Genomic DNA, 12,884 nt, shown 5'->3' with positions numbered 1-12,884 from the left:
CTGGGACGCCCAATGATCAGCTGTGCAGCCACGCAGAGTTGGAAAAGCAACTTCTGAACAAGGCCTGCAGAGGGAATATATATGTGTGTATGCATGTGTGCATATATATATTTATATTGTGTGTGACGGGTAAAATGCTCCCAGTTCGGACCAGATTGCCCGATCCAGTAGCAATGGCAGTGGGTGGTTCGGAGAGCCGGTAGCAAAAATCCCTGTGCTCCCCCACCATGCCCAGCTGAACCGCACGATCATCAGAGGCTTTTTTTTTTTTTACTTTTAAAAGCATTTTTTCTACAACAACTTCCGCCGAAAAAAATGCTTTTAAAAGTTAAAAAAAAAAGCCTCTGATGATTGCGTGGCTCAGCTGGGATCGTCAGAGGCTTTTCAAAGCATTTTTTTCTGCAACCTCTTCGGCCAAAGAGGTGGTTAAAAAAAGTGCTTTGAAGAGCCTCTCTGATGATCCCAGCTGAGTTGCCTGATCGTCAGAGAGGCTTTTAAAAGCATTTTTTTAGGCAACCTCTTCAGTCGAAGAGGTGGTAAAAAAAATCCCTTGAAAAGCTTCTGACAATCCCAGCTGAGTTGCCTGATCGGCAGAGGCTTTTCAAAGCATTTTTTGCAACCTCTTCGGCCGAAGAGGTTGTAGAAAAAATGCTTTGAAAAGTTTTTTTTTTAAAAAAGTTGGCCATGCCCACCCAGTCACATTACCCCCACCACCAAGCCACACTCACAGAACAAATTTTACATTTCACCCCTGGTGTGTGAGCATATAAAACATAATGAATAGGTCCATAATCACTGAATTCTCCTAGAAAATTTCCTCCATCATATTCCACCCATCAGAAAATCGAAGTAGTTTTAATTTCAAATCTAGACGAAGGAGACTGTAATAAGTGTAGTAAATTAATCTGCAATTTGCAACTAAGAAGAAATTTTCCAGTGCTCTGCTCTGATAATCCATACGTGGGTTATCTCTCATCTATTTGCCAGAGACTGAGTTTAATTTTTTTTCATTCCTTTGACCACACCTCCTGTCTTCCGTTGGTCTTCAGTCTTTTTCATTCAGTCTAGCTGAAGAGACCTGAGTGACTTTCTCTGGCATTTAGATTGTCAGATTTCTCACTTTGGATTATCATTTTTTTTGGGGGGGGGACTTTGTTTCTTTAACGTTCTCCCTCAGAGAGCTGCGCATCTGGAATTGGTTGGAGAATTGACAGCACCTCTTCTGCTGCCAGCAGTGTGCTAAGTGTCACTGGGGTTCGAGGGGCTTTCCACCACCCAGGATTTTCTTGTGGCAGCGTTCCGGAGTTCTGTCCCGTTCAGGACACCTCCAATGTTTAAAATTGCCGCCAGTGGATGAGCTGGTTCCCCAGTCAACCAGCACAACCGCCACCACCATCGCAACTCCAATTTCGTTGGGCGGCTCCCGGGGATCTGGAGCAAACTCCAATAACCAAGGTTGGCTTTGCGGCGCTCGGAAAGCTCAAAATAGCCTTCGCACCATTTTTCCTTCCTAACGGTCCGCAGCAGCATGGGGAAGCAGTTTTGCCGCTCGCACCCACCATTTTGTTTGTGGATTCGGCCGCAGCAGCGCTTTGAAAGGCCCTGCTGTCTTGCACTTGGATTTGCCTGCTGTTTTCCTTGCCTCCAGCTTTCACAGACTTCTTTGAGCTGTGGAGCGGTGAATTTTGGCGAAGCGGCGCTCGGGATTGGGTTTGATTTCTGCGCCTATTCCCTGGTATTCCTATGGCCTGAACCACTGCTGGGAGAGAGTGAGACATCTCATTGCCATTTCCAACCGTCTGGACTTGACAACAAGGAAGGGCAGGTTTGCCTTAGTTTCTGTTGGACCTTTATTTTGCTGAACTATCAGTCCAGTCTCTATTCATAGAACTGGCATTGTGAGAGGGTTGTTCTTGAGAGCTGTCTTTACCACTTCCTCTGTAGAGGTGCTAGCCTCTGGGACTGTTTGAACTGCTTTTCCATCATTGCCTTCTATGTTTCGGCTTCTCAGCAGCCTTCATAGGTCTGTAACCATCATGTCTGTCTGCGCTCTGTCTTCTGACATTGAGCAGGCGGCTAGGTCTCCCAAAGCCCATAGATCCAAACACTCTGGCTCTAAAAGGACTAAAAAATCCACTAGGAGTAAGGCAGTTAAGGCTAGGCCTTCATCATCTGGGTCTTCTAAATGGCCTGCAGTGATTGACAAGGATGCTAACAGGCTTGGAGAAGCAATTTGATAAGGCACAACACAACACTCAGGCTGCAGAACATCAGCATGCTTCTACCACTGAAGCTATTTTGTCTAATCAGATTGAAATTGTATCTCTACCACATGTTTGGGGCTGCTGGGCCTCAAGGTTGGGCTCCAACTGGTGCTGGAATTCATTCTCAGCCATTGATTGCTGTTTAACATGCAGACCCCTTTGCGGTCCAGAGTATGGCACCAGTGGGTTTACATAGACAACCAATGCCTGGACGCCAGGCCCCAGAGGCTACGTTCACCTCGACCAAAGCGGGGCTCCGCGCGGGGGGATGGCAGTTTCCTGACCAGCCATTGGACATTCAAGCCTTGATCTAAGATGCTGACGACTGGGCTTCAACAGGGCGGTCAGGTATCATTAGTGGCGCCCAACCTACGGATGCAGCTTCCAGCACATCTGTCTGGCAGGCCTGCTTCTTCCTTGCAGCAGGACTCCTCGCACAGTGATAGTTCCTCGCTGGGGGATGATTACTAAGAGGATTTGGAATTCTCTGAAGATGAGGGGTTGCTACCTGATAGGCCAGCGTTTACAGGATTTTTCCGCCCCTCAGTCTTCAAGTCCTTGTTCCATAAGGCTAAGGTAAAAACCAATATTAGAGTAGTTGAAGAATCGCCTAACCAATCTCAGGGATCAGCTGATCCACATAACGACCTGTTTATGATTCCAAAACCTGAACAGGAGTTCATTCCTTGTCCAAAACATTTTTCTGAGGTCATTCAAAGTCAGTGGAGTCAGCCTAGTTCACTTACCGCCCCTAGTGAGCATGACAAAAAACTTTATTGTTCTGCTCCCGAACTTGAGGAGCTTTTGCAGTTGCCCTCTGTAGATGCCCTGGTAGCTAGTCTCACATCCTCCACTGTCCTTTCCAACAATATAGTAGAAGGCCTAAAGTCTGAAGACAGGAAGGCCAAACTTTCTTTTAAGAAAATGCACCAAGTAGCCGCTTGGGCCATTAGAGCCGCAACATCGGCCTCATTTTTTAACCAGGCATCCCTGATTTGGCTTCGCCAATTACAAGACAAGCTACCACAGTACGATATCAGGCTACATCAAACCATTAATAAACTAGTAGCTGCCACTGAGTATTCGGCCGACGCATCCTTGGATGCGGCAAAATTTGCATCTCGGGCCTTGGCCTCCACAGTAACATCTCGCCGGCTCTTATGGCTGCGCAATTGGAGGGCAGATATGAAGTCGAAGTGGAAAGCAGGGGGTTGGAGTAGAAGACTTCTGAGGTCCCTTCCAACTCATTCTATTCTATTCCTATTCCTATTCCTATTCCTATTCCTATTCCTATTCCTATTCCTATTCCTATTCCTTATCCTCTTCCTCTTCCTCTTCCTCTTCCTCTTCCTATTCTAGATGTTAATGCAAAATGGAAATAATGCATGCTTATACAACTTCCCAGGAAGAGATTCTTAGCAACTGACTACTAATTACAATTATAATCTTTAGTCAATGTAAGTTTTTTCATTGATTGAATCAATATGGTTGAATCTGTTTCTTTTAAAACAGTTAGGAAAAACACAGAGGCAAAGAACATGTTTGTATTGCCTTACATCCCCCTTCTGGCACACAAATATGCACATGTATCTATATTCTATCTTTGTTCAACAGAGAAAGAGTGAGGTAAAATGCTTGCCTTGCACAATGTAATATTTCTGCTAATGTTGATGCCATGGCCAAAATCTGCCCTCTCTGTCATGCATTTTTATTCTTGGAGAAACTGCCAATTCCTGCTATATGAAGGGAAAGATCAGGATAAGCAGTTTGACTTCCGGTTTGGTGTCGCGGCGAGACAGTCGGGGAATTAGTGGGCTCCAACGAGCTCCGTGAAAATCTCGGCTGATGAACTGCCGCCGATGCATCTCCGGACCAGAACCGTCCTGTAGGGACGGGAAAGAAAGAGAGGCACCTTGGACAACCAAGAGGAACAGGCAAGTTCCTTGAAGGTCAGAGGAAACTCTCTGTGACTCGGCGGCGGGGGGCGGCAGCCATGGCGATTGCCACGAAGCTGGGACAACCGGATCAAGTAATGAGCAGGAGGAAAGTGGAACGGAGCGGAGGTTTTCGAAGCCGGGTGAGTGACAGCCAACCCAGGCTTGTAATAACATCAAGGGAAACATCTTTTAACTACAAGACCCTTAGCGATAAAATAGCGGCTAAGGAGCATGGGGGCAAAGAAGATTTTGAAACGTAACAGCTAAACAATGCCGGCTGGCAGGCCCGCAGGGGAGGGCCTTCTCTTTGGCAGCCCCAGCTCTCTGGAACCAGTTACCTCCTGAGGTCCGGACCATCCCCACCCTATTGGCCTTCTGAAAAGCAGTGAAGACCTGGCTTTTCCAGCAGGCCTGGGGCCGTTGATCTCGCTCTTGTGATCTGGCGAGATCCGGCCATGAATGGCGTGAATGAGTTTTTAATGTTTTTAATTTTTAAATGTTTTTTTTTATAATGATTTTTTAAAATGTATTTTGAGCCGCCCTGAGTCTTCGGAGAGGGGCTTCATATAAATTGAATTAATTAAATTAAATTAAATTAAACTTTGAAGAGACAAAGACCCAATAGAAAATTGACTTCAATAAAACTAATTGGAAATGTTAAATATTGAGACATGGTCAAAGGATTGGAAAGAGTTTAAATTTGGACTGGACTTTAAAAAAAGATTTGATACTTTTAAAAACAAAAAGGAAAAGAGAAGCCAAGTAAGACTGCTATGTAACTGAAACAAAATGGATACTTGTTAAACAATTGGAAATTGTGGATTGCAGAGAGACACCTTCTGAAGTAAAAAGGAACATTGCAACTTGGTTTTTGTCTTCAAAAATCATGAACTTTACAGATAACAACCGAGAGAATTTGTGGAGGATGATTTCTTTGTCTGCAGGCGGCTTGACTTTGGGGGGGGGGAAGAAAAGGGGAACTACAACGGAACTCTTATAATTGGGATAACACTAACTTAAAAAGAATAAAATGGCGCAGGAATTAGAGAAGGAACAAATTGATGTATTTGACTTGGAATGGAAATAAGAAAAATAACTAAAATGATACATGGAGGACAAAATTTGAGGACATTGAAGCTGAAATGAAGTATACGCAAGCAGACAAGAAAATGAAGAAACAAGACACATCAGCTGGAAATAAAGAAGACAAAGACAACATGATTAAATAAGAATAAGTAATGTACAGGTGGATAGTAATAATAAAAAGGAGGTTTTTAGAGACGATATTGTGAATAACAATAGTTATACAGATGATTACACTGGGATTAACAGTGAAAGAATTGGGGAATTTGAGGTAAAATAGAAAAGTCCAGGACTTTGATTTATAAAATAAAACTATAAAATAACTATATTGAGATTAATAATGGTTAAAAGAAATATGAGAAGAATATATTACAGATAACTTAAAATTGAAATATGGATGGAAGCTATAATATATTAGAAATAGACTATGTTAAAAGAAAATATATCAATGGACATAATGAATTAATGTTTATTAAGATGTTACATGGTATTACTTGAGAATAATTGATGACAATAAAAACTGGGATATTGTTTAAATACCTATAACAATTGCAATAATTTGAATATTTTTAATAACTTTAATATTTTAATATTTTGTATTGTAGTTATATTTGAATTAAGAACTATATTTCAATGTTAAATTGCTATAGTTTTGGGACCTAAATTTGGTGAAGTAATAAGGAAATCAAGATTTAATGAGCATTATACGAAGTAATAATAAATGTGGGGAAGTTTTAGAAAGGGAAATAAGATTTTAAAATATAAACATGTGTGACCTGTATTGTTAATTGTGAGGATTTAGATTAAGAATTGTGAAATGTATTATGAGTTACTACTGTATTTTCCGGCGTATAAGACAACTTTTTAACACATGAAAATCTTCTCAAAAGTCGGGGGTCGTCTTATACGCTGGGTGTCGTTCTCCTGTAACCAGGCAGACCAGCCCGAAAGGCTCTGACGAGCCTTAAATGGCTCTGGCGATCCAAGCTCTGACGATCCCAGCTTTGCCTGCTAATCAGGCAACTCAGCTGGGATCGCCAGAGCCATGTAAAAGGAAAAAACTTTTTACCTTTGCTCTGGCGATCCAAGCTCTGACGATCCCAGATGAATTGCCTGCTAATCAGGCAACGCAGCTGGGATCGCCAGAGCCATGTAAAAGGAAAACAGTTTTCCCCCTCCAGCTTGCTTACCTTAGCTGCTAATCGCAACGCTTGCCTTGCTTCGCTTGCCTGAATCCATTCCATCAGCAAGGTACTCTCTGCAATCATGCAGGCAGGAGTTGTGGACTTCAACTCCCAGAATTCCTCAGCCAGCAAAACAAAGCTGGCTGAGGAATTCTGGGAGTTGAAGTCTACAAGTCTTAAAGTTGCCAAGGTTGGAGACCCCTGTTCTATTGGGTAAGTTTTTTTCCCCTTTGAGAGCTTTAAAAAAAATAGTTAATTGGGTTTTTTTTTAGTTGTTCTTTTTTAGACCTAGCTATTTAAAGTTTAGGAAGTTTTAAATTTAGTTTTCATATAAAAATAAAAATAAAATAAAATAAAATATTTGTGCAGCTTTTTGAGATTTAGTGTGTTTCTGTAGTGTTTCATTCTAACTACACAAACACACAAAATCTCACAAAACTGTATGTGGAATTTTGTGTGTGTAAAGTGTGAAAGTTGTTTTTTTGGGCTTTTTGTGGCTGTGTGAGGTTCCTGCTTGTTGCAGGGGCCATTTTGGGTCTAGCACAGCTGCTTTTACATTGTGGGTGAGCCAGTTGATGTTTTTTAATTTTTATTTGCTGTGCGTTGGAAGAGGGGTAGTCTTATACGGCGAGTATAGCCCAAACCCTATATTTTAACAGGAAAAGTCAGGGGTCGTCTTATACGCCCAGTCGTCTTATACACCGGAAAATACGGTAATTGAATTGAGATTTAAAGTGGGTTAATAGAAGGGTAATTGTTTTGATTAAATAAATAAGAGTAAACTTTTTATAAGATGGTAATAGGGGAGATAGGTGATTTAAGATTAAGTATTGTTAATAGTGAGGATTTAGGGTAAGAATTGTGAAATGTACTATGAGGTATTAATTGAATTAAGATTTAAGGGGGGGTAAATAGAAGGGTAACTGTTTTGATTAAGTATATTTGAGTAAATTTTTTAAAGATGGTATTAGTTGAGATAGGTGATTTAAGATTAAGAAATAAGTGTTATGGCAAAATAGAATATATAAAATCTTGTTAAAGATGATAAAAAATTGTATAAATTGATGACCGGATCAGGGCTCTGTTCCAAAAAGATGTAAAAATAAAAATAAAAAAACTTTTTTGCAAAAAAAAAGGATAAGCAGTTTGGAATCCCTACCTAATAAACACTCAAATTTAGTTATCAGTGATAAATCTATTTCAAGCAAGTTCAGAAAGAACATAAATCAGTTCAACTGCATCTTCCAAATAATATCCTTTGGTGCCAAAAAAGTTTCTCTATTGATAAGGGAATATCACTGAAAGGATGACCCATTGGATCATGGGTTGTCTATTTGTATTCTATAAAAAAACCTGAATCAGATGGCTTCCTGAGCTAAATTCAGGACGTTGGTTATGATCTGTAAAGCTCTTCAAAAGTAAAGCATCCTCCCTCTATTGCATCGTTATTAATACCTTTCTAAGGCTCTCTTACTATGTAAGATATAATAGAAGTTTACTGAATAAAGGGCTTTCAAAATTTTGTATTTTCGCTGTGTAATTTTGAAAGAATGTTTTCCTGGTACTTGCCTTAATGATTAATTTTAAGATTAAGTGCATTTTTTAAAAATTTTCTCCATCTTTTAGTTAGCCTGTATTTTCTCTGTTTATTATCTTACCTTGCATGCCCTTTAAATAACTTACATTGCAAGTTATTTAAGATTGATCATATCATTGATGGCTTGATGCACCGCAACAGCCGTTTCCCAAATTAGAGAAAATAGTAGCCTCCTTCCCCCTGAAAAAAATTCAGGCTCTTCTAGCTTCTCTCTCTGACTCCCCCCCACCCTACTTTGTTAACTGGTCTTCATGATAATCTGATACTGAGCCATGATTTTGTTCATCAAGTCAATGGTAAAATCATTTGTAAATGAAGGAGAAAAGGGGAAATAAAAAGGATCCCATGGTTAAACCAAGTGCTCTGTGGATATTACATTTATTATTAGTTTGGGTAAGGTTTCTATTTCATTTGCTTTTCCTTTGGATTTCCAGTTTTGTGCCAGGGAATCTATTGAGGTTTAAGCAGAAAATGCATTTTATTCTGAGCCCAAAACATCTGAAATTGATATTCTGAGCTTAGAACACTTTATATATGCATAATATTTCTCCGGTTAAATATACAGTGATGCTGGATTCTGCAAGCAAAATCTTATAGCCTGATAGCATTTTGGAAAATACTGCTGGGTGGGCTGTCTTTTAGTGAAGAGACCTACACTAATTTAAGCACATAGTTAGAGTGTTTTTGTTGTTGCTTCTATCAAGACCAATGGGCATGGTCTTACGCAAAGCTTGAACATTCTTCATTTTTGCTATTGAATTAATATTTTTGAACATTTTCTGCCAATTTGTGTGGGCTTCTAAATGTCACTAAGTATGATTCTAAGCAACATTTGTAGATTTAATCCAAGTCTTTCTCTGCAGAAACTAAAACAAGGACCAGCATGTGTGAAACAAATATATCACCACATGGATTATTCATTGAATTTTAAACATAATCATCTTGAGTCCCATGACTACATTATTTGTTGAAGTTTCAAGTATCCTGAGAAGATATCAAATTCTGGATTCAACTGCCCTTAAGTGGATTGTCCCATACATGGTCCAGAAATTATAATCGCCTCCTGAATTATTCTATCTATTATTTATTCTATCTGTAGGTCATTTTGCCTCTCTGGGCACTCTTCAAGTGAAAAGTGTGAGTATTTCTTGAAACCGTATTATGAGGATACTAGTGATAAATACCATATATGTATTTATCATAAAATATTGATTATTGAGAATTTGAGAGTAGACTAGAGTTACAGGGTTTTAATCCAGAGATAGTGGCTTTAAAAATATATCTCTCTCTATGCGTGTGTGTGTGCATGCATTCATGAATGCACACACATTCGTATGCATATATTAAATCTGCAATAGTTAAAAGGTATTTTTCAGGTAAATAAATAAAAATGCCCCTTAAAATTAAGATTTTGAAATATTCTCTTGCATCTTTCTTTTCTTTCCAATTAAATCATTAAATGACTTTCTATCGACAAAGTGATTCTACCAGGAAGAGGTTGAACACAAAGAACCAAATATAAGGGCCAATAATTTTTTAAAATGAAATAATATTTGTGCATTCCAAATAGAAGAAACTATAATAGGTTTTCAAGTATTCAGCAATTCTATTTGGATCTTCAGTAAAATACTTAACTGATTAGTCAAAATAGTTATATTTAAAGCTCCTAGATGTTCAGTATTTGTGGGGGGTTTTACATATGTGTATGAAATTATGAATAAGTAACCACTGTACTTCAATGTCATTTTATTACTGTGGTAACATTCTTACACTTCTAGTTGTATTAATCTTACCGTGAACATTCCATTCCTTCTCTTGATTAAAATAGTTCTGGATCCGTTTTATTTCATTTATAACATTTCTACAGACTTTCATTTATAATGCATAGCAGTTGTGCAGGTTTCAGATTCTAAACACCTAGAGCTCTGAGCAATGGGGAAAAGAAACAGCAGATGCTTAACTGTTACACCTGAAAAAACACCTGGGATAATTATTGAGAAAAATGGGATATTTCTTGGATCATGAAACAAAGCATACGGGCTCTTAAGGACTGGAGCAAGCTGCTATTAATGGGCATTTTATGAGTGACTATATACAGGACTCCAACAATCTCAAGTCTTTTGAAGCATGTTCATATTCTTAGTCTTATTTTTAAAAACTTCCTTTTGCAGGTAAATATGCAGAAGATATCTTTGGAGAACTTTTCAACGAGGCACATAGTTTTTCTTTCCGAGTTAATTCATTACAAGAACGTGTGGATCGTTTATCTGTCAGTGTTACACAACTTGATCCAAAGGAAGAAGAGCGTGAGTTTTTACAAAAATAGTAGATGCATTACTTTATGGCTTGTACCAGATGTGGTTATCATTTGTAAATATTGGTACTGAAGACATTTTTATCTATTATTTCCAGTTAGCAGATGTTGCACTATAAATCTGAAGCAAATCAGTATGAACAGCCTTTAAAATATGCCATTGAGAACATAAAATACATGATTGAGAACACATAAAAGCCGTTTTCAGTATCCCACTGAATAATCTGTATTCTGAGAGATCAAATTTCAGCTAGGTCTGTTTGAGAGCAGATTTCAGGAGAAATTTGCCATAAAGTAGTTGCCATGCTGATACATGCCATGGCTGAGAGTCCTCCACAAGGCTAACAAATACTGATATAACTGATTTGTAAAAACTCCTCAGATTGTTAATTGATTAGATGAAGATGAAGAAACTGAAATTTGATCCAAAAATATAAGTGGTGATTCTCTGTTTCATGATCACAAAGCTAGTTGAATATGAATATGTTTCTTCCATAAAATTCTGTTAATGACTTAGATATAATCCTTGAACTGATAGTGGTATTTAGGAAGCCCTGTGATCATCTTTGACTTGGTAGCCACTGTGTCCATTCCTGGAAAAGACAGTTTTGCTACATTTTTGAAGCTTATCAATAGAAAGGTAGTTAGATCCTCTGTATGCTGCTCTGGGCTCCTTCGGGAAGAAGCACAATATAAAAATAGCAGTAATTGTAGTGCAATAGAAAATCATAAGTCAATGATATTAGTGAGTAATATGCTAGTAATATACTAGTGAATGATGATAATGAAGAACCAGCGATGAAGTTTGTGAAAATTGTGTGACATTTTGAAAAAATGTAGTCTTGTTGAAATGATAGATTTTCTGAAAGGCGGAGGAGGAGGAGAAGAAAAAGTAGTAGTAGTAGTAGTAGTAGTAGTAGTAGTAGTAGTAGTAGTAGTGTAGGAGCTGCTTGGATGTGGATATAGGGAGTCACCTTACAAATGGGATTGCGATTGCTACTGGAAAATGGTATAATCATAAAGCAAAAATCATACAACTGCACTGACTTAAAATGGAAAACTTGGCACTCCCATTGTGTACATTAATTGAGAATCACAGGTCATTAAGTGAATACTCACCCAAGTCCAAACCATTTTTAGGTCTCTCTCTCCCAGCTTTAAGCCTAGGTAAGAATGCTACCTTACCCCAGCCCAGTCCCAATTGCCTTCACCGCCCTGCACCTTGAGACCCCTGCCACTCTGTGCTCTGCTATCCCATCTCACCTTTGCTACCATATTCTTGCTCCTGCTGCTGAAGTTTACTCGGTCTGGTTGGTGGGCTGTATGGGCCTGGTTTTGAGCGGCAAAAAAAAAAAGGACAAAGCCACAGCATGCCAAACATCTCTTTGTGCCATGCTCCTGGACTGTATGAGACTAGCTTTGCACAGCAAAAGGGGGGGGGGAGCACAAAACATCCCCTTTAAAGTGTTACTGTGGAGAGAAAATCTGGAGATAGATGCCCATGCGTGTTATTTGGTGATTGCAGAGGAAAGACAGGTTATTAAAGTATAAAATAATTTTATGTTATATTTTATATATTTATATACTTTAAAAGAATAATGTTTTTAAAAATATTTTACTCTAAATTTTTCAAAAAAGTGTGGGAGATATAAATCACACTTAGACTAGGTTATTGGCATAATTGCAGCAGGAAATTATGGGAACTTTGAACTGAAAGTTAATCGGTGCTTAATATCTGCAGATATTTAAGTGCTTTAAGATAGTTTCTGCAAATGTGTTTTCAAAAATATTGCTTTGGTTTAGCTGAAATCTTATCTAGATATCGCTGTGATCTGGTTACTCAAAAGCATACTAGTGAAATCTCAGCTATTCCATAAAAAAGAAAGAATTTAAGAAAGAACCCTGAATTTTATAAATTTTATCCATCCTGAATATGGAAAGAAGATTGAAAAAAAAAGAAACAAATTAGCATGATTACTCTATCATTTTAATTACAATTGCAATCATTTTAATTACAAAAAAAAATTACAGTATTTTGCAGCATTAATGTGCCAAGATTTCCAATACCAAATTTACATAACTTCATTCAAAACCAGGACTATTTTAATTTATCTTCTCTCTTAGAAATGTATGGCCTTTCTCAGTTAAGAGTTTTACAATCAATAAATTCAGAGATGGAAAGCATTACCAACTATCATAGCATTTTCTCTATGATATTCTTTTGGATGTGTTGCACTACAACTTCTGTCATACCTACATGGTCTGCTTAGGGGACACCAGTTTAAAGGACACCAGTTTATTAGTTCCCATCAAATAAACCCAAGTGCCCAGCACAGAATTGCTTTCACAGAAATTAATCAGTTTAATTCAGTTTCGTGAAACATGCAGTTGTAGATTAATGCACACATTACCAATTAATTTCAATTAAATAAATTATAGGCAACAGAAATGTAGTTCAGTTTTGTTAACTACTTGAATTTATAGTCAATATTAGTTGTAAGCCAC

General features: G+C 38.4%; 1 protein-coding gene across 3 annotated transcripts in view; it reads left to right on the top strand.

Annotated features, from left to right (window-relative positions):
• Positions 1–12,884, top strand: part of WASF1 (WASP family member 1) — a 57,605-nt gene that overhangs the window by 33,039 nt on the left and 11,682 nt on the right. For all 3 annotated transcript variants that reach the window (XM_034409158.3, XM_034409156.3, XM_034409157.3), the window contains exon 3: positions 10,237–10,371. In XM_034409158.3, the coding sequence (XP_034265049.1) occupies positions 10,237–10,371 (135 nt within the window). The remainder of the gene's footprint in view (positions 1–10,236; positions 10,372–12,884) is intronic.

This window comes from Pantherophis guttatus, chromosome 1 (genome assembly GCF_059756535.1).
Source record: "Pantherophis guttatus breed Tessera chromosome 1, ASM5975653v1, whole genome shotgun sequence".
In the NCBI taxonomy this organism is placed as follows: Eukaryota; Metazoa; Chordata; class Lepidosauria; order Squamata; family Colubridae; genus Pantherophis; species Pantherophis guttatus.
This window is presented reverse-complemented; position numbering and strand designations above follow the sequence as displayed.